Below are 23,026 nucleotides of genomic sequence, written 5' to 3'. Positions count from 1 at the left end.
CAACTCTCTCTGGGGGGGAGAGGGAAAGGGGGGGAGAGCGGGGGAGGGGGAGAGATAGGGGGAGAGGCAGGAGGGGGGTAGAAGGAGGTGGGAGAGGGGGGGAGAAGGAGAGGGGGAGAGGTTGTGTGTATATGTAACAGGGTATGTCTTTTCTACCTGTCTTTCCCCCTGTTATCCCTGTTATGTAAGTCCTGCTAGATGCAGGCAGCAATAGGTTACATTTTTGGTCTCGTGACCCCCTCATGCCCCAGTTATGAGTGAAAGAAGTAAGGCGGTAATTCATGGCCTGTGCAAGACTATCAGGGATAGGTATAGACCATGAGCCCGCCCCTTCTTGATCCTCCTAGGAGGGTATGACCAAGTTAGTGAGAGTCCTGTTCATGCTCTGGAAGAGAGAGGAAGCAGAGAACTGTCAGTCTCTCCTATTGCAGGATGGGTCTGCTCACCCCCAGCCTTTGGTTGGGGAACATCAGATTCAGCCACAGAGGCCCTGTAAGACCAGGGGCCATCACTATCCAGAGGTCTGGGCCCTCTGAGACTCTGCATCGCTGTGAGGAAGATCTGCAGTGGATGCCTGCCATACAATAAAGACCCCTGTTATGACACTCCTGTCTAAGTATCAGTCCTCATGGCAGGAGGGTGAAGAATGCAGTAGTGGGGGCTGATTTCTGGACACCCTGGATTCCACTACGGCTGGAGGCGCTGAACACCAAGAGAACAAACTTAAGCCTGTCCTGATCTCCACTACATCGCAGATCAGCTCAGCTCTCCTGAGCCTAACAGGTTTTGCACCACACACAAGGTAGCATAGGCTGTGTTATCTCCCATTGGGGGGGGGGGGCAGTGCTACATATAACACATGTTGACTACGGCACGGCACCTTTTTAACATTTCATTTATACTGTATATGAACTAAATTCATAAAATGGGAGTGAGGCGACCTGAAGTTCCTGAGATTCCAAGAATTACGCAACAAATACGAAGCACCTGATTTGGATACATTCAAATTCCTCCAAATTAGACACTTTTTACAAAAACTGTCCCCCACATTGGACTTCCCACTTCTTACAAAGTTTGAAAAACTGTACCAGGAGGACACACACCAAAAAGGTCTTATTTCACAAATATACACGGTCCTTGAGAGACAAGCAAGTCCCGTAGGGCATGACTACATGCTCAAATGGGCAGCAGAACTAAATATGGAAATAGAAAGAGGACTGGGAGGATATTTGGGACGCGGCATCAGGAACTTCCGTATGCACCAATATCAAAGAAAATATATACAAAATAATGTTCCACTGGTATCTCACGCCAGTGAGATTGAAACAAATCTGCCCTCTGGCTTCTGATCTATGCTGGAGAGGCTGTGGACAAAAAGGGGACATGGCCCATACAGTACCGACACACTTTATTCGAGTGTGGTCGGTACCGCAAGCCGGGAAATCTCCCGGCTTGCTAGTGGCCGCCCCTCGGCTATGACGCGCGGTCACGCGTCTTCGGGAGCGTGCGCCCCCTGCACGCGCGTCCAGGGGCTCCCCGAGGGAGCCCTGGTGTCCCGCGATCGCGGGACAGCGGCAGGGGGTTCCGGGGGACCCGGCGGACCCGGCAGCGGTAGGGAGAGCGCCCCGATCGGAGGGCGCTCTTCCGCTGCTTTGGCGCGCGCCCGTCACTCTCGGGCGCGCGCCAGGCTACTGCTGCGGCAGAGAACGGGCAAATGCTCGAATAAACTCTGCCGCAGCAGTATATGGTGGCTATGTCCAGAAATTCAGAAATACTGGCCCATAATCCAAAATCTAATAAAAGAGGTCACAGACCTCACAATCCCCCTAGATCCACTGACCTTCATACTGGGCAGGCCGATAGAGGAAATCGACCGCCCAGTATGGAAATTAATCTCCTTCATTCTAACAGCAGCAAGATGCGCAGTGGCGTCCTCTTGGAAGAAAATTACCCCTCCTACGGTACAAATGGTGAGAAAAAGATTAACCGAGGTAATGATAATGGAAAAGCTGACAGCATTCCTCAACCATTCAACGGAGGAGTTCTATACCACATGGGAGCCCTGGCTGACTCATTGATCAGTGAATATGCTAATCATACTGTATTCCCCTCGATCTCAGTAACTACTTGAGACCGCCGGTAGTAACTAAGAAAAGGACCGCCAGGGGTTGGAAGGGGACACCCCCCCTCCCCCACCCCGACCAGGGCCCTCCACCCCATGTCAGCGATCTCATGACCCCCCCCCATTTCACACCTTGCAAGCCCCCTCCTTTATTTCCCCCCTCTTCCCATGTATTTCTGTCCCCTTCATCTCACACTTACCCCCTTTCTTCCTCAGTCACTCCCCTCCTCACCACCTCTCTTACACCCCCTCTCCATCAATTACCCCACTCTCACTCAATCCTGCTCCCTCATTCCCCCTCCTCACACTCATTCCCTCTATCAGTACCCTAGCCCGTCCCCCAAAATATATACCAAAAAACCCCACCCACCAAATACAAAAGAACCACCCCCAAATACAAAAACCTTCCCACCCCCAAAATACATACAACCCTCCATCCACAAATGCATACAACCCCCTCCACCCAAATACATACAACCCCCTCCAACACCCCAAATACCTAAAACACCCTGCCTATCTCCCAAATATGTACAACCCCCACCCCCCAAAAACATACAAGCTCCCCCATCCCAAATACATACCAAAATAACAACCCCAAATACATACAAAAAAAACCCACCCCCAAATACATACAAACCCCCCCAATTACATACCAACGCCCCCCCACCACCCAAATATATACAACCCCACCAAATACATACAACCCGCCCAAATACATTTAAATAAACACCCACTTACCTTGGGGATGGTCTCAAGCCTCTGGTGGCTCAGCTCTCCCCTAGCTGCTGCAGGCCTCTTATCGGACTTCCACGCTGTGCGAGCCTGTCTTCCTCACTGTCCCACACCGGGACTCTTTCCCTCACACTGGTGCGCGCCCCAACGTCTGAGAGCAGCCCTGCGTGGGACAGTGAGGGAGAACCACAGCTGGGAGTCCCAGGGCCCAGTGGCTGGACAAAGCAGTTGACTACTTTGCCAGGCTGCTTGTCTTCTCGTTGCCGCTGGGCCACAGCTCTCCCCATCTGCGGGTCTCCCTCACTGACACTGTGCATGCCAAGTCCAAGCCTCTCTTTCATGACAGTGCACGCCGGAAGCAGGTGAGAGATAGGGCCTGGCAGCATTATGAGGACCGTCAGCTGGGCCCAACTGTCCCCCTCAGCCACCGAGTCTGACTCTCCTCCCCTTTCGGCTGCCCTGTATACAGTTGTTCTAGGTTTTGATAAATGTTAGGGAACTGGCTCTTCATAATGTGGATGGAATTATAGTGTATGTACAGTAGTTTAGTGTTTAGTCAAGTATACTGGGACAGTACAGTACGTTTGAAGAATCGACACGAGTTGTAAAAGATCTGCACACAATATTTTCCTTTGTGAAGAACACAAGTTAGTCCCCTAAAAGATAACTCAACCTACACATCATACTGTATCATGTGAGAATGACAATTTGATCTTTATTAATACTACATATTTCTAAGCCATTACAGTGCCGGATATTTTGTAGAATCTAGAGTTATAATGAGGTAACAAATACTGTACTACTGCATACTTTATGTTTATAGGATGACAAAAGCCTGGTACTGAATAAATTCTATGGAAACTTCTCTTCTGGGGTATTAATTTATCATGTGGTATTACTGTATATGCATGTTTGAATTGTAATCCAAAGATTATATAGAATTTATAAAGAATCTTCCATAATTTAGTTTTTTTAAGATGTTTTAACTATATCAAATGCTTTAAAACATTTTTTAGAAACATGCAAATCTACTTTAGAAAACGGCAGACATTCAGCATAGACAATATACAACACTTACCCGATAAAGCTGCTGACTGTGTTTCCCTCAGTATAACACTGACACTTCTTCTATCACAAAACTGGCAGAATCCTTAAATGTAATAATGGTCTGAAGGCTAAATATTATGTAAACTGTACATACAGTAGACAGTATGTTCACTACTTTGAAAGTTTCTGGGTTGTAACTTAAAAGAACCAAACATATCCAATAATTATTTTCAAAACAATACTTCCTGATGCCATACACCTTCTTAAGTATTTACCCTGCAGCTGTTATTTTGATAACACAACTTTGGCTAATGTTGTATAAATGATTAAGATGCTTTACATTGTATCACTCTAAGGAGCCTATTCTAGTAGCTTCAATAACTTTGCTGCTGCATCGCAAGGTTTGGCATGTTCCCGCTGAACCGCTTGTCATTTGTGTTATCACGGTATTTAGAAAGAATCTGAAACCCTCTCAAACCGTGAGGTAGAAAAATGCCAAAACCGTACGGCATTGCAGAAAAGTCAGCTCAGCTTTTTCTAAGTTCTCCCCCGTACGATCTGGCTGCAGAGCTGCATAGAGAGCTGCATCCAGAGAGCCGCCTCTCCTTGTACAGCTATCTCAGGCGATCGCAGTCTTTTTCTTAAAAATGTTATACTAGTGTGCATGAGCAGGGGGATTTCAGGTCCGGGGACCCCCTTCACCCCGAAATACAGGCCCCGGTATTGGGCGATGGTATCACTTATGCGTTTAAATGTCAAAGCCACGTGACACAGGACATTTAAACATTGCATGGGGATACCAGCACCCCATAACGGGGCTTATATCTCGGGAAGCAGGGGGTCCTTGGACCTGAAATCAACATGGTTCAGCTCCAGAGACACTGCTCTTCCACACTAGTATTAAAATTAAAACAGCTTCACTACCTTAGCGGATAGCCGCTAAGGCAATGAAGAGGTTAAGCCTGAATTGCCTGTTTATTGGGGGCAGAGGGGGTGAATGAAGGGGGTAGTTGCCCCAGGGTGGGTGGTCAGGCCTGCTGGGAAGGTTGCGGGAGTGGTTAACCCCTTCACTACCATAGCAGTGGTAGGCCTAACCACCCAGCCTTGGGTCAACTACCCCCACAATCCCTCTACCCTCAATAAACATTAAAAAACAACAACCCCAATACACGCCTCCTCTACCCCCAACACATACAGTACACTAATGGGCAAAACTACTACTGTATTATCCAGATCTGGATAATATCTCTTTTGCCCATTCAAAATAAAACATTATCCAGCCAGCATAAAGTAAATAAAACTTGCACTTACCCCTGCAGGGATGAAGGTCATCCTCATCACGATCCTCCGCATCCATGTTCTCCGTTGGCAGGAACACAACAATTAAAAATACAATCTAATGGCCCCGAACCCGTTAATCACCTTAGCGATTAGTAACCGCTATTGTAATTAAGGGGTTAACCCCACTACCCGCTACCCACCATGGTGGCCTAACCACCCACCCAGAGACAACTACCCCCACCCTCTAGCCATTATTGGCACAGTGGTACATCATGCCCATGTAATTTGGGCATGATTAGCAACTATAGCATTCAATGGGCAACCTAAAAAAAACAACTGCACCAAAAAGACACAACAATAAAAAATACCCAAGCACCTAATCACCATAACAATAAAATAAATCAAACCTCTAAACAACACAACATTAAAAGAAATCAAACGCCAAAAACCAGAAGAATAAAAGAAATTAAAAGCCTAAACACCAGAAGAATAAAATAAATTAAAAGCCTAAACAACACATAAATAAAAGAAATCAAATGCCTAAACAATCCAAACATTTAATAAAAACAAGCCCTACAAATACTTAACAATTAACTCAAAACAATAGACAGAAATAAAAAACATAGCAATTACTTAAAAACAACCATTTGCCAAAACATGCATTGCCTGTCACTGTATTGATCTATAAATGGGGCACAGATAAATAACTTGGCAGCCAATGGCCAAGCAAAAAATTAAAATGAAAAAATAAAATAAAAAAACCCTGAAAAAGAAAAATTACATACATCCAATATTTTTCTTACCTTTACATGGCTTCACCCTCTGAATCCCAAGGTATCAGGAAATTTTCGATCCTCCGCGATCCTCAGCATCAGGTAAAATATTATTTTCTTCTTCCTTCTATATTCTTTACTTGTAATCCACTAAATCCAATAGGGTGGATGTTCTCGTCATCTTCTTAAGATAAAATGAGATGGAACAGGCCTTATATAAGGATATATAGGATCCCATATACTGTATAATGCCTCCATTATATAGGACGCACCTCCAGACCCTTACTTTATTTATTTATAAAAATGTTTTACCAGGAAGTAATACATTGAGAGTTACCTCTCGTTTTGAAGTATGTCCTGGGCACAGAGTTATAAAAAATACATGGTTACATTAATGGCCCATCGGATTAACAGCGGGGGTCCCTGGCAGTCCCATTCAAACTGAATGGGACTGCCAGGGACCCCTGCTGTGTTAATCCGATGTGCCATTTGTCTCTGCAGAAAATGTCACTCAAATATTGCAGCATGAACCCAGCATGTACTTGGATCTTGTTGGTGATAGCCCCAGATTTTCCAAGGCAAGTTTAAGGCAAGTTTTAGAATACTCGTCGGCGCACCTGTAGATAGAGGATGGCACAATGTTAGCCTGTACAGTAGACAGAATGAAAGTAAGGTACAAGAGATACTTGTATTGGAAAACAAATGGTTAAAAGTATGCAAGCATTCAGGGCCACTTAGCACCCTTTCTTAACCATTAGTTAGACAATAAAGGTATCAATTATACCTTGATCTCATTCTGCCTATAAATAGAAATATGATGGAAAAATACATTGAAGGATATACATTGTCATGTCTATATATTGGCAAAACAGCTTAATTTATAACCCAATTGTTTGTGAAAGCGAAGTAGAGATGGGTAAAACGTTTCTTTCATTTAGTCATCAGTCACAAAAAGGCAGATTTGTTTTTTTTCTAACACTGCAAATCCGTTTCTTCCATGAGGAAGAAGTTCATAAGCGGCCTGAAAAAATGTAAGTAAATAAGGCACCTGGCCCCGATGGTATACATCCAAGAGTTCTCAAGGGGTTAAGTTCAGTAATAGCCAAACCATTACATTTAATATTGAAGGACTCCATTTCCACAGGCTCAGTACCACAAGATTGGCGTAAAGCAGATGTGGTGCCTATATTTAAAAAAGGGAGCTAGATCACAACCGGGGAATTACAGACCTGTATGCCTAACTTCAATAGTGGGGAAACTACTTGAAAGTTTAATACGGGATAAAATTCAGGAATACCTAATGGAAAACAAATCATTAGTAATAGTCGGCATGGATTTATGAAGGATAGATCATGCCAAACTAACCTTATTTGTTTCTTTGAGGAGGTAAGTAGGAATTTAGACCAGGATAATGCAGTTGATGTGATCTAAGGTAATTAAGGGGTTAGTGGCCATTAGATTGGCTCTTTTTATTCTTGTGTACGTTTTTCAGCACCCGAGGGCAGGGACGGTGATGAGGATGAGGACGGCTTTCATCGTGGGTGCCTGGCAGGGGTGAGTGCAAGATGTATTTATTTTATTTATTTATTTTATTTATTGTGATGAATGTATTTTACATGGGAAAATGCATTATTATCAGTATGTGGATAATAGTAATTTTGCCCATTACTGTACTGAATGTGTTAGGGAGTGGGGGGGAGGGGGCTGTATTTTTTTACAAGTATTGTTTATTTTTTGGGGGCACACTATTGGTACCGCAGGCCCGCGGACACGTCCCGGGGGCCAGCTGTGACCCCCGGACACCCACGGGGACCACCGTACACCCGTGGGGACCCCCAGACACCCCCAGACTCCTGGGGGGTCAGTCGGGGACACCCGCCAGCCTGTTGTATGGATGGTGTGCTTGCAAAAAGATAAACAAAGAAAAATGTTCTAAGTCCAGCTCCTTTTGCGTCTGCCTTTGGCTGGCATGTTTATTCTGGTGCGTTTTTAAAGCATGATCACTTATCACAGCTTTGAGAATCGCGAAGACTGGCAGAAATCGACGCATTTAGCTGATCGGACGAACTTTTTGGGACTTAGAAAAATTTCTTGAAAAAAGCCAGTGTAAGAACGCAAACTCCCTGTTATCACTGCTCAGTGAATCTCTCTGAGCGCAATATCACGTTCTTAAAGCACTTATCGGTCTTAAAAGCACTTATCTCTGCTTAGTGCATAGGCCCCTAAATCTTTGCTTTATTGAGCAGCAGCTCTAGCAATGTGAGCACAACCAGATACTGGACAGCATCAGTGTCACATCATAATTTTGATCTGCTCACTGCCTACACGTGTAGCTAATGCAGCTATTGGCATATCTCACAGGTGTGCTCCACAAGGAGCATTATCCTGTCTACCTGGAAGTGGACGTGGTCTCCTCCTCCGAATTTTTTAAAGGCTGTGCAGCCAAGACACAATGATATATTTTGAAGAATCTGGGTAGCCTCTCTACAGGATTGCCCATCTGTACCTGCCAGGGTGTCACTTGTGCTTACCCATGCCTGTCTGGTAGATGCAGTGCCTGCCTTTCTGCTTACCTATCCCCACGGAAGCTTTCCCTAACTATGAATTTACAAGCGAGCAGCACAGCGAACCAGTTAGCTAGTTACCCTCCTTCTGTTCCTGCTCCATTTTTCAGACAACACAGATAGGTTATTTAAGGTTGCTATATATTTGTGTTTGCTTATTGCATTGCAGGCTTTTTAGTTTTTGACTAAAGATGATCTGTTTCCAGTTACTTTTCTGTATACATATTTGCATATGATTGCTCCACATAGAAATTATGTAATTTAAGAAAATGTATCATACCATATTGAAGATTATATATATATGGTCCAGTCTATCTTTCTGCTTTCCTGTCACATAAGTTCTGATAGCTACAGACAGTGACAGGCTATCCTGTGGGGTTTACCCCGTTCACGTAGCCAGTGGCAGGAGAGATGGTGACACTGGGTCTGTGTTGCAGCCAATTATGGTGCAGTCCCTGTGCCCTCATCAGGGAGGAGGCATTCCAAATTATAGAGTAGTCAGTTGTCCTCAGCCCCTCCTTGGGAGAGGAGTTGTGAGTTGGAGTCCTTCCCAGCCGGAGAAGGGAGAGGAGCTCAGCCCCTCCTGGGGTTGAGGAGCTCAAGATCTGTGCATAGCACAAGGCCTCAACCTTATCTGCTGGCCCGCACCATCCAGGAGTCAGGAACCCATTCTCCACAAGGATGCAAACGCTGTAATACCACTTGCAGTGGCTGCACCAAATAAATATCCTTTTTATATACTTCTGACTAAGTTGCAGTCTATTAGGCAGAAGTATAGAAAAAAGACTGTCATGGTAGTGACTGTCTGCAGCTCTGCTTTAGCCTGCTGTGACTGGAGGCGCTGTCACCAAATGAAAAGATGTCTGCGAGCCACTTCAAGGCATAACCAGTTCGCAGGTCCTAACACTAACTATTTAAAATTCCTTTTAGCCTCTATAATTAAAGGAAGAATGGTCCTGACATTGAACCTGTCACAACCAGTTGCATGAAAAGAAAACCTGCTTACTTGGAAAGTGGGGAGGGGTGAGCTGTGCCACTTGGCTGTGTGTAACATCAATGTGTCACATATAAAGTGTCTGTGGAGTTAATACTGGAGTTAGGATACCTGAGGATCGCCTAAAGCCTGTCCTTTTCCCCACAACATCACGGAATCTCATCTCTCCTGGACCCTCACAGGTAACCAGAACCACACATACCTGTAGCCTAGTCAAAATCTCCGAGGGGGGTGGGGGGGAGGTGAAACAGTACTACATATACAAATCAAATGTTTTCTCAATCTCAGCTATTCATACACTTTTGCAATTGTAGTAAGGTTATTTCTCACAAGATAATAATGAAAACAAACAAAAATAGATAAAGGAGTATGTCCTTGTGTCCTCCCTTGCACCCATGAGTTACTGAGAGATGGTACTTGTAGTTATAGGCTATAAATACACTCAACAAGCCATTGTACCAATACCACGTCAATTGGTGGCTGCTGACTTGCAAAGTCAAGTAGTGCTAATTCCAATATTCGTAGATATTATAGCTGTTGTGCACTGGCTGGCAAAGCAGTTTGGGTACTGACTTGTTTGGGTCCCCACAATATAAGTGAAACTAAAATACAAATACAATGGTATTTTCCATTTTTATAAGAGAAAGAAAGTGGGGGGCGGGGGGACCCAGGACTTGAGTCTCCCTCCGGACACCCCAGTCGGCAGCCCTGGTTGCGGCTACACAACTTTATTACTAAATTATGTAGTGTTGGCGGCAAATACCCAAAACTGCATCCATACTGCAAGTCTGTCATGGCCAAAATTGGGCAGGGCTTATTTACATACTGAAACTGGTATTGTACTTATAAAATATACATCTATTTGTACAGTATCTGTGTAATTACAGTAAGTGCTCTCAGGGTTAATGAGGCTTTTTTGCCTTTACTCTTTAATGTCTCTTAGCAATGTCGCTTCTATAGTTCGGCTTATAAGTTCTGACACATCACCTGGTGACCTTCTTTCAGACACAGGGTTAGATGTATTCTCATGTATATGCCATTGCCATGCGCTGACTGTGCCTGTTGAGTATTTAAAGGTTCATGTATCTCTGTTTGCAAGTGTATCTTTGCTGCTGACCTGCATTTATACTTTGTGTTTGCCCATGTATTGCATTCTTTGTTCCCGGGTACATCATTACATTTATCCTGAGGGGTTCCATGTGATTTCCCTTATGAGGAATGGTCTCAACATACACTTTAGATATGCACACATTTATGATTCTCGCATTTAATGTATAGGATGTATTCTCTGTTGATGTACATGTTCTCTTGTTATTTGGTTTTAATTTGTGCATATAGTTGTGTCTAAATAAATTGAGTTTTTTCGATTTTGAGCATACCCTTGAGTGCCCTATTTGTTTATGGGAGTCTCCTCGCCTAGTCTTTAAGGTTTCTTGCTATCTATATGTAACCCCTGTGTGATGCAATTAACGCACTCACACTGCCTCCTGTGCCACACTGCCTCAGGATCCTCTCCACCCCACTTTCCAAGTTGGCAGGTCAGTTTCATTTTGCCAGGTTACGACAGATCCAATGTGATCATTCTTCCTGTAATTATACAGGTAAATAAGAATTTTAACCCAGGTGAGTGTTAGGACCTGCTACGGTCATGCCTTGTAAGTGGCAGCAGGCTTAAGATGCTTTGGCCAAAGGGTTAAACTAAATGACCCCTTTTACAAGAGATATATAGGTATTGCACTGTGTATTTTTGTCACATTGGAAGTAGCCTTGGGCATTTTTGTTTCTTGTTGTATCCTCTCCAGTGTGCCATGAAAATGTGACTTATCATGGATATAGACTCAGCCAATGATTAAGGATGTGGAAGAGGCTGAATTTAGGGAACAGCAGCCTTCAAAAAGGGTTGGCAGGACACATGGAGTCAGATCTGCATGAGTCTGAATGAGTTCAGGCTCGATCGAGTATGACCTGGGGCCAGTCTGTTTCCAATGAAGAGAGAGCGGACATGACTGGAGGGAGAGCAGTAAAGCGTATAGAGAGGCCCAGCAGAAAATTGCCGGGAAGCTGCGTGGAGTAGCGATCGGAGGGGACCCTCAATAGTTGCAGTTAAAATGGAACTGAAGTATTTTGTGAAATTAGGCCTCCTACACTTTGTTACATTAAAGAGCTCCAATGGTGTACTGGCACCATCACATAGACCTAAAAACCCAGGATTGTGTGGCCATATCATCCCTGACACTGACATACACCCGTGCAGCGTTTAGGTATAGTGTTATATTGATGTGCTGTTATGCGATTGTTGCGCTCCTTTATAAAGGATCACGAGGTTCCCAAGTATCTATATTATATCTATCAAATCTATTATGTCACACCTGCATTGTGTTTGTTTCCCGTTATCTGACTGCAAACCACATGTGGCATACCACTTGGACATAGAGGAATCGAACCCCCACCTCAGAATCAGGTACCCATCTGGTGCCTATGATAAAGAGAGGTTACATATACTGTACATATACTGTAATTTGCAAGGTAAAGTGTGATGCAACTAAGGTGGAAAGTTAAACAGAGTACCATTACTTTAGTATTTACAAACCCCTGGCGACATTACTTATTTTTATGTACAAACTTAGTTTTATTTACAAACTTTTTTTTATTTACAAACTTTCTTTCTAAAGAACATTCTTTGTTTTTTCTGAAAGTCTCCCCCTTTTTTTCTTTCTTAGATTTACAATTTCCTATATGCAGCACAATAATGCTGATCTCAAAATGGCAAAATGGCATGATAACCCACAACTCTTATTTTTTTAGATCAGAATTATTGTTGAAACGTTCATTTAATGAGTTGATCATTTCTTTAAATCAGATATTGTACCGAATCTATTTCCAAGACACTTCAGTCAGTGCGAGTAGTTAATTATAGTGCAGTGTCGAAGTTTCCGCATGCTTCTGATTATTTTTTTTGCCTCAAGCTGCAGTAGAAACTATTCATTGTTCACAGTGCCATGGGCAATGATGTCAAAGCAATACAAGAGGGCTAAACAGTTGAATTTAATTATGTTTCCTTGTATACACTGAATTACATAGTATTTATAGCCTTCTGAACTCGCACTAAGGGGGATATTCTATTCTAGCTTTAAACTAAACCAGATGCTGGAAAACTCCACTGTCACATACAGTATCTTCCAGGTGTCTCAGGTGTGCTCCTTTTTGTGCACAAGGAACATTAAACTGGCAGCCAGGAAGTGCAAGTTGTCTGCTTTTAATGGAAGCCAGTGGGAGGGGGTGAGAAGTAGAGCTCAAACGTTTGCTGTGACAATGGAGTTTCCCTGAATCTGGTTTTGTTCAATGCTAGAGCTGCTGCCCTGAATGGCAGAAGTTGTGGGTTCAAATCCTGTTTGACCGGACACCAGTACCACCTTCATCACAAGGTTCTTTAGATTTGTCAGTGTAGGGGTGTTCTGTTTTCCCCTCTGTACCTCCGCTGCAGGGCGCAACCCCGGAGGGGGTGCTGTGAGACAGTGTCCGGAGGTTCCGCGGCGGCCTGATAGCACAGGGCGCCGCCATGTTGTTTGGGCATTGCGCAATACTCATGCGCGACCAGGAGGCACGGAGAGAGTTCGCGCATGCGCAGTGTAAGTGTTAATCCTATTGGTCGTTAGTCAATGCAGAAATGCCTTAAACGTGCCTCAAACTAGCCCAGAACATACGCTGAATGTAACACGGCTAGTTTAAAGCAAGCGTTAGGATAATCGTGGCCTCGCCTGTACAGTATTACTTCCTGGTAAAATATTTTATAAATAAAAAAATAAAATAAAAAATGTTCTCAGATTCTCTCTGGTTTCTTATCAATAGTGCCATCTATTGATAGAATTGATAGAATATACAGTATTGTGTGCATGTATTATTTCTCCAAACTAGAGCTAGAGGAAGTTTTTGCAAAAATCCAAATACGCAGCAGATTTGCAAGCTCCTTTCAACCAAGGATTTCCATGGATCAGTCTCAAAAAGGACACCACTCCTCCCCCCCCCGCCCACATGCCTAGTTTCTTTCTTTCTTTCTTTCTTTCTTTCTTTCTTTCTAAAATGTTTTACCAGGAAGTAATACATTGAGAGTTACTGCTCGATTTCAAGTATGTCCTGGGCATAGAGTTATGATGACAAATAATACATGGTTACAAATACATAGTTACATTAAGTGAGCAGGGTTATACATTATATACAAGACATTGCATTCACAGTTGAAGATAATATGTATTATAGGCATATGTACAGTAACAGATACAGATCAGATTAAAATGTTTTGAAAGAATTTAGACTGGTGGTGGATGTGAGAGTCTCCGGTAGATTGCTCTAGTTTTGGGGTGCCCGGTAAGAGATGGAGGAGTGGCCGGATACTTTGCTGAACCTTGGGAACATGAACAGTCTTTTGGAATCAGATCTCAGATGATAAGTGCTGCATGCGGTAGGGGTGAGGTGCTTGTTCAGATAGGCGGGTAGCTTGCCCGGAAAGTATTTGAAGGCAAGACAGGAAAGATGAACTTTGCGCCTAGACTCAAGTGAAAATGAACCTCCTGTTAAGAGATTTAAAATGGGAATGGGATGTTCAAGTCAGCCTAGGGCCCCGGCTACTAGTACTGGTAGTACTTCTGCAACTAAAATTGCTAATGTGGAGATGCATATTATTTAGCATGTTAATGAAAATGTCAGTGCCAGCTCTGCAACTCTGTCTCACGTATATTGGATAGTTAAGGTGTTTCTATTCACACCTTGGCTACCTTAGTGACCATGAAGGCATGTATAATGCATGCCCTAATGGCCACTAAGGGTTCCAAGGGGTTAATTAATTATTTTTAATTGGGAAGGCAGCTACAGTACCGGGTATGTATTGCATTTCAATATATACCTGACATTTTACATGGCTAACACAAGGTGGCGTTACTGCCAGCTAGCGCTGTGGTGTCCTATGCCGACATTTGCTGGCTAACACCCCGTTAGACATTCCAGTATGTTAATGAGGGGCCTAATGGATGTTGTTTTTGCATATCTTTAGGTTTGTGGATCTCCGTTAAATTCACGGTAACTAAAGTCTGGTAACTATTTAGAATAAACCTGACGCTAGTTGCCTAATTGAAGAGCTCTGTGGATCTACCCCTCAGTTCTGTAGAGCATTTATTTTCTTGAGTGTTCACCAAACACATACTGCACCTGACGAAGGGGTTAACCTCCGAAATGTTTTGTTTTTCTATCTGTTTGCTTAATTATGTTGAAACGGTAAACGTTCCTGTTTGTATCCTGAGTGGAGCAGAGAACACTTGTTCCATTGTTAGGATTAAGATATGAGACAGCTGCAATTTTATGTTTTCCCAGACATACGTCTCCCCGAAATGTTACACAAGGTTTCATCAATCAGATGGTAGTAGATGTCCTAGGTATGAAAAAATGGGTGCTGAAATTATGAATGTTATGGCATTATGGATAAAATAGGCAATTTTGATGCCAAGTAAATAATTAAGTTATTGCACTAATAAATAAAAAATTCAATGTTAAATACAATGATTGTCTATTTAGAGATAGCAAAGACTTAGACCATAGACCTGGGAGACAAATACACAGTTAACTGATATTATTTTATTGATTTTGAGAAAGTGTGTAATCAACAACTGGTTAAAAAAATATTCACCTTCCATATCATACCTTCACAAAGACCTTCTTTGGGCCATGACAATGGAAAAACCAATCAATACGTTAGTTAATATAGGAAAGAAATCGGGAAAGTGTGTAACCGCCCTCGTAAGTGCATGGAGCTGGCACACATACACTGCCTGCCGCCTGCCTCCTCATGTGTGTGCTCAGGATGTGACTTGTGATGGACAGGGCCTCAGCCAATAAGTGGGAATAGGTCCCAGGACTATGAAAACAATACTTAACAGTATTCGCAGATAAAGAAAAGTATCTTATTGGAGAAATTAAAGAACAATCCGCAACCTCGTTGCCTAGTGTGGCCCTAAATTATTATTAGTATTGAGGACTTGAGTTGAGCACCACTGTTGTAAAGTATAAAGGAGTGTTTGTTCAGGTATGTACAATAACATTAGGAAAAGCCATATAATTTCGGGTAAAATAATATCCATTCATGATTTTGACATCGGCTCATTATGTGTCCGGAGTTATTATCCTTAAAGGTTTCAAAATAATGGCATGTGTCTCGTTTATAAAAAAAAACATCTAGAGCTGTGACACATTGGGTCAAAGCTCTTTATAGCTCTATTTAGAAGGGCTGGAAAAAAGTCACGGGAAAAAACTGTTTAATTTATGTTAAATAAAGTTGAACTGCAATTTTATTAATAAAAGTTGTGGTACCATTGGTGTGGGTTTGAAAATAGACCTTTCCACTGCAGTATTTATCATACTGTATCTTACAATATTCATTCATCAGTACTAGTAGCCGTATTTATTCCAGAAAGAGTAAGATACTTTATAGGTTGTAATGTTGGTCCATTAAAAGGTGCACCTTTCGTCTTCCTGCATTGGGTATCCGGATCCGGTCGGAGCTGTCGGGAAGGTCCTAGTTTCTAGAAATCAGCTCTTAAAGCCATTAAGAGTAAAAATCAAGTGTTTTATTTCCCACCAAGTCCATGAATGTGTTGCTGTTACCATAAGATGATATGTCTTAATCTTATTATTATTATTACTATTATTATGTCTTGATCAGATTGTATCCCTCCCCCCCCCTTCCTGTTCCCTATCCCTAATTATTTGTTTCTGTACCCTCCCCAGCCCTTCCTTTTATGTTATACCACACTCACTCTTCATTCTCCTTCTGGAAAACCTAATAAAAATTGAGTATAAAAATAAATAAATAAATGTATCCCTTCCCAACCTATACAATATATTCAGCTTTAAAGTTGAAATAAAGCTTAAGATCGTATGGAAGGTGTTACATGGCTAAGCACCTACTTTGGCTTGTAAATCATTTTTCACAAAGTTAAATTGCCCCTTAATGTCTCCCATGTAAAGTACCAGTAGCTAAAAATAAATAAATAAAACAAATAAAGGAAAATGTACACTTAATAGCTGTAACATTTATTTATATATGGTGTTGACACAATGCAGTGTGGTACAATACAGAATATAAAAACACAGTCATGTACATTATTATTACTTAGTTAAAAGACACATATCTTACATAACAGAAACAGAAGACAAAAATATATCCTTGCTTAGAAAAGCTTACAATCAGTAGGGCAGTGGGACAGGGTGAAATAAAGAGAACACACACACAGTAATATAGTTTTGATAGATCCATTTCCTTTTACGTGTAAACATTTAAGAGGATGGTGGAGTATAGAAAAATAATTTAATAGACACTTATTTAATATAGTGATAATGTGCTATATATTTGCTATATATAATTGCTAAAAGATACGCAGGCCCAGATTAAATGAAAGTTGATAATCCTTGGGGCGTTTTATTGCTTATTAAATGAAGGTGCATTTAGGCTTAGCTTTGCTTAGTGAATAGGGCCCTGAAATCTTTAAAATAGCTGAAATATGATTATGACACCTACAGATGTGTAACATTTTCGGCTACATTTGCGAGCCGGGCGATATTTATTACGTTAGCAGATGAGAGTCCTATTTAGAGCCCACAAACTCTAAAGCCACAAAGTCTGAACGAAATTCAACAATTTCGCCGGAATTATTTGGCCTCACAAATTGTGTCAGATTTTTGGGGTGAATCTTTTAACTTTCAGAAAATTCTAAAATCAAATTTGAGAACCGAATTTGGGAAAGTTTCACATTTCTAGTAACACCTCATTCCAACTACAGCTTAACCACTACTCTCTAAATTGTAATAAAATAAATCATGGAAATTGATATTTGCGCTCATACAATAACCACTGGGCCCTTATTGGAGATGCTGTGAAGTTGCTTCTCAGTGCGGGAAAATAGATCAGCTTCTCCAGCAGAGGGAATTGGCTTCACAGTAAAACTGTTCACTAAAGCAGGGGTGCTCAACTCCAGTTCTCAAGCCCTCCCCCCCCCCCACCAACAGGTCAGGTTTTCAGGATATCACCAGTTCCAGCACAGGTGGTTCAATCAGAGGCCCAGTCAAAGACTGAGCCTCTGATTGAGCCACTTGTGCTGAAGCAGGGACTGATTGAGCCACCTGTGCTGAGGCTGGGATATTCTGAAAGCTGACCCGTTGAGGAGCTTGAGGACTGGAGTTGCGCCCCCTGCAATAAATGATGCTAAACTTTAGCACGCCTTAACTTCCATAAATTTGAATGGGAATTAAGACGTACTATAGCTGAGCCTGCTTCAGCGCAACAGGACTTAAGTGCGGAAGAGAACAGACCCTGTACTGTTTAGTTGTCATTGCTGCAGTTAGCGGGTTTCTTAATGTCCATGGCAACAATTGAGCTGACAATTTGTGATGTTTCTAAAAGTCAGATTAAATTATATTTTTTATTTTAACATCACCTTTCAGAGCAATTTAGAGCAAAATTAAACATCCCCAAACCACCACAACAAAACAGGCTTTACATTATCTCTAGTCCCACATGCTGGCCTGGAGGAAGATAGATATTTGTATTTGTCAATAGCACTTATACATTTTTTTTAAAATATATATATATATAGTTTATCAAAGCCAGTGTCTGGCAGCACAGTAGTCTGTTAGCCTGTATAGTTCACATAGTAAGAGTGGATATTTACCAATAATGGTCATATTATTAGTCCATAATATATACAGTATATACACACACACACACGGATATGTACACTTGCATATACAGTATATGGACTGGATATAAGAATATCTGTACACATTAATGCCTGTCCATAATATAAACACAAAATGCATTGATTAAAAAAAGGTTACACACAAACAGAAGCTGCAAAGTCGTTCTAGGACAGTGGATGCAATTTGAAAACGGTTACGTCACAGGAACTGCAACCAATTACAAAATGACACAAGGAGGGCTTTGTGAGTCATTAGAAGAGAACGCACTGGTATATTTTCCTTTGATAATGTTGGTGCTGTTCCAGGTGCACACCTGGAACCCTTTGGTAAATAGTGATTATTCAGTCACTATTGGTGATGTATGGAATGTTGCTACTTAGATGATAGACACTATTCAAAGTTCAGCACTTCTTTGTATAGATAACATGAGATTTTGAGACTACCAAAGTTACAATCCTTGGATATATGACCTAAGTGAGCGTAGAACGTGTGATTGTGGTGATGGCCTTTTTGTTAGGCCCTAAATGATGATGTTGATGTGGGGTCAGTTTTTGCAGTATAGTTACACTACGATTTCCTAAAATGATGTACAAAAGCTTTGTCTCCTTGTTGAATAGGACTGTGTTCTTCTGGGTAATACTTGTACTTTTTAAAAGGCACATTAACACTGGGTATAGGCGACCCATATTAGTAAAATCACTGCATTATCTTGTGTCTTTTGTTCATTGATAGTGCAAAAAAGTGCAGCAGAAAAAAATGCCATTGACAGCTATAGGATTTTGTTTCTTTGATAAGTCTGGTGCAATCAGCTTTTACCCTTATCTAATACAATATGTCACAGTAATTAATGGGGCTAAAAGCTTCCCTGACAAAGAGAAAATAGTTTCACTTGACATGAAGTGCCTGTGATTGGCAAATGACAGCTTTCTTTGATTTGCAGCTCTGTATAGGGATAAACTATTATTATTAACATGACTTTATGAACTTGAGAGATCATGCATAAGAATTTTGTATGTATATACAGTATGCAAAAAAAAGGTATCACTGCCGGAATAAGACATTAGGACTACTGTACTGTACATAAATCTACACTCTATAAAGACTACATATATTGTCTAAGTTTAACATACATTTAATTAGTGACCATTTACAGAAATTATATACTAGGCAACAATACAACAACCTTTTTTATGGAAGGGATGCCAGGACTGCAATAAATATTTGAATATAAAACTATTATATACTATTTTTAAAGGGTCGTTTGCCATAATACATCAATAACATAATACAGAAATAAATGATTGAGCAGGCTTAGTGATGCGAAGTATCTAGTTTATGTGACCAAGCAGACTCATTTAACATGGCAAATGCCTATTCCCTTACTACCTTACAGAAATCATATAAACCTGGTAAATTCATTATTTGTGCAGATCTGACACATTCATTGCTGATCACCCTGCCCAGCGCTGGGCAAAACACTGTATACTGATCCAAATTCTATTTTGACTGCAAGACAAGATTAATAACAGGCAGACTATGTGCAAAGTCTGATTCATTAGGGGTTATTCATTGAAGTGGGATAGTGCTGAAAATGTCCCGTTGACTATCTCACTTTAATAAATAACCGATATCACTCTTCTTTGAAACAAAACAAACAAGCTAGAGGGATTTTTGAGGAACAATTTTGACAAAAAAAGTGAATATATTGAGGATGTACTGGCTTTAATTTCCCTAAACATGTGAAATTAATAAATTATAGAGAGAGCGTGATTGAAGAACCACTAGTGTACCCTAGAGAGTATGCATAGATCAGTGATCTTATATCAATTATAGGCAGGGCCGGATGGTAGTTTGGTGGGGCCGGTGCAGTATGGAGGGACATCTTACCGTTTACGGGGCCGGCATCTTCTCCTGCCAGTTGTCATGACGGAGCGGTATCATGTGACCTTGTTATGGCAACGTGTTATCACATGATAGCAGGAGGAGACATACTGAGGCCCCGCGCTCTCCCCCCAGCAATCACAATTGAAATGCAATGGGGAAAAGCACGAGGCCTGTGAGAGGCTGCGGCCAGGGTGATGCTGAGCGGGCGTGCACACCCACGCTCAGTGCGATCAAACACATTGCTACAATGTGTTTGTCCAGCATGAGCGCGCACGTGCCCGTGAGCGCACAGCGCTCAGCTGCTTGCAGAGACAAGTAACTTTGTTTCTGCCGCTTGCTGGTGCGTCATGTGAGCGGTTTGCCCAATGAGGGCGAACCAGCTCTGTGACATCATGACCACACCCCCGGGCACGCATCCCCCTAGCGCGCAACTGGCTGGCCGCAAACCCCCAAGAAAAATGAGTGCCGAGCTCGAGCGCCAGCACACTCAGCGTCACCCTGGCCGCAGACTAACGGCTCGTCCAGGGTGGTGCTGAGTGGGCGCGCAAGCTCACGGTAGACACGTTGCGACAATGCACGTGTCCTGCGTGAGCGGGCGAGCGCACCTGCTTGGCGCTCAGTCGCTTGCCAAGCGAGCAAATTTGAATTTGAACGTGTGCGGTTTGCCCAATGAGGGTGAACCAGCTCCATGACGTAGAGGCCGTGCTCCCAGACGCGCACGCACCTAGCCGGCCAGGAAAAGCACGGCCGAGCAGGGCGCAGCGCTGGAGCGCCAGCGCGCCTCTACCCACCCTGGATGAGGCCTACGGTGTAGTCGCACCGATGGCACTACCATCAAGTCGGCCCTGATTATAGATGTAGGATAAACAGGCACAAAGAACACAAACTTACTATCAGAACTGCTAGAGAACATACCTGTGCTTCATGGGGGTTATTCACTAAAACCTCGCTGCTGCAAAACTGGGACAAAGCCTGTGCAAGAGGATTGCACCAGCTTTATCCAATAAAAAACACAACGGGATTTCTTATATTTGATGATTATTTCTTCGTTTTGTTTCCCTACTTTTGCAGATGGGAGACTGAAATAAATAGACTCCTTTAAGTCTATATCCAAGGCAGAGGTGCTTAGCAACTAGAGGGGAAGAAGCAGGGCCTGACCATCCAAAGCCTCAAGCATATTGCACCTCGGATAGGTACACTTCAGTGCCTATTGTTGCAGTAGTATAAAGGACATTCCATGTACAGTACTGGAAACGCTCCTATGGATACATTATAACATCTGACCTTTGTATTATATCTGTGTGTATACACCCTCTTATATAATTGTACACGTATTAGACATGAAATAAACAGCTGTTCTAATTAGCTGAGGGTTTCTGAAATACAATGACGGCGGATCTCTGCCCTGCTATCATGCACTGGCAGGTATATGTACAATAGCCACATGACCGAAAAACAGGCACTGTACCTGCTGCATATATACAGTTAGAGCAGGTGTACTCAACTCCAGCGCTCAAGACCGCCTCCCACCCCCACCCCCCAACTGGTCAGATGGTCAGGATATCCCAGCTTCAGCACAGGTAGCTCAATCAGTGGCTTCGACTGAGCCTCTGATTCAGCCAGCTGTGCTGAAGCTGGGATATCCTTAATAACCTGACCTGTTGGGGGTGATCTTGAAGACTGGAGTTGGACGCCCCGAGTTAGAGGATGACCACCCAGTTTAAAGTGGAAATATATTTAACCCCGTCAGTGCCCAGACCCTGGAACGTATTTATGAAACCAGTTAATGTTACATTGCAAAAGTATTTACCATGCTGTACATAAGCTGGGGGAGTCTGCAATACGTTGAACAGACTTTTGATATTAAACAATAAAGTGCATATAATTTTTTTTTGTCATAAAAGATATCTGAGCATATATAGATACGTGACATATATATACAACATTTTCTTTTTTGTTCAGTTGAGTACAGAATAAGAATTTGATGTTGTGTCGCTTGAACTCATCTGTGCGGATGTAATGTTGTAAGCTCCTGTAAATAAAAATATAAGAAATTGAGCAGCTTATTCTGTATTTATCTTGACTTGTAAAACCTATTAATTACTGCGCATGCTACAGAAGAAAAGAATTGTTGGGAAACTGGACAAACTACTAATTTTACAATGTGGTAATCTGGTGGCGCTAGTACACTGAGTGGTTCTGAAAATCAAGGTACAGTATAAAGAGTTCCCGGGTGTAGTCTGTATGGTGCAATCTTCTGCTGCAGAAGAAAAGGGTTGTTGGGAAACTGGACAAACTACTGATTTTAAATGCTTCAAACAACCAGTTCTGAACCTTTGACATTCTCGTAGTTACAGAGATGTCAACCTCAAGGGACCAAAATCAGTGGGGAAAACATGTATTTCAATAGAAAAGGGCTGTTTTTTATCATTGAGACTCCATTGAACTCTACTGTATGAGACCACTGATGTTAAAATCAATGGAAACTCTTAAGTGGCATTACTTTATATCTGCCGAAGAAGCCGATCTGATGCTTTGATGGCTATAGAATATGTCCCTGAATCAGTAAGCCTCACCGAAAATCAGTGAGAGTCTGTAATGATTAAACATCTTAATAAAATATTTTAACTCAAATGTGCAACTTAAGCTCTTTATGTTTACTACGTACAAATAAACATTTAAAAGCAGCGATCCACACACTTTTTAATACAAGATTGAAGAAGGCTGAACCCCATTAATTTCAACTCCGGGGACCCCCTACTTCTGGAGATACTTCCCTCCATAGGGGGTGTCGGTATCCACTCCACTCGGCTACAAGGGTTCACTTTATGGCGGTGTTTCAAAGCTCCCGTTCCCTGCAGGCCAATAGGAAGCCATGCTGTCATCA

General features: G+C 42.3%; 2 protein-coding genes across 3 annotated transcripts in view; both read right to left on the bottom strand.

Moving 5' to 3' along the window:
* Positions 1-4,034, bottom strand: part of LOC142493851 (adhesion G protein-coupled receptor F5-like) — an 89,349-nt gene extending 85,315 nt beyond the window's left edge. Inside the window, exon 1 of the mRNA XM_075598502.1 lies at positions 3,933-4,034. The gene's annotated coding sequence lies outside the window, so the exon portion shown is untranslated. The remainder of the gene's footprint in view (positions 1-3,932) is intronic.
* Positions 4,035-16,560: 12,526 nt separating this feature from the next.
* The window catches only part of LOC142493850 (adhesion G protein-coupled receptor F5-like), a 179,958-nt gene continuing 173,492 nt past the window's right edge, over positions 16,561-23,026 (bottom strand). For both annotated transcript variants that reach the window (XM_075598501.1, XM_075598500.1), the window contains exon 18: positions 16,561-22,171. In XM_075598501.1, coding sequence (XP_075454616.1) covers positions 22,098-22,171 — 74 coding nt within the window. In that variant the 3' untranslated portion in view covers positions 16,561-22,097. The remainder of the gene's footprint in view (positions 22,172-23,026) is intronic.

The sequence above is a fragment of the Ascaphus truei genome, chromosome 4 (assembly GCF_040206685.1).
Source record: "Ascaphus truei isolate aAscTru1 chromosome 4, aAscTru1.hap1, whole genome shotgun sequence".
NCBI lineage: Eukaryota > Metazoa > Chordata > Amphibia > Anura > Ascaphidae > Ascaphus > Ascaphus truei.
Note: the sequence above shows the minus strand (reverse complement) of the source record. Positions and strands in the feature narration are given on the sequence as shown.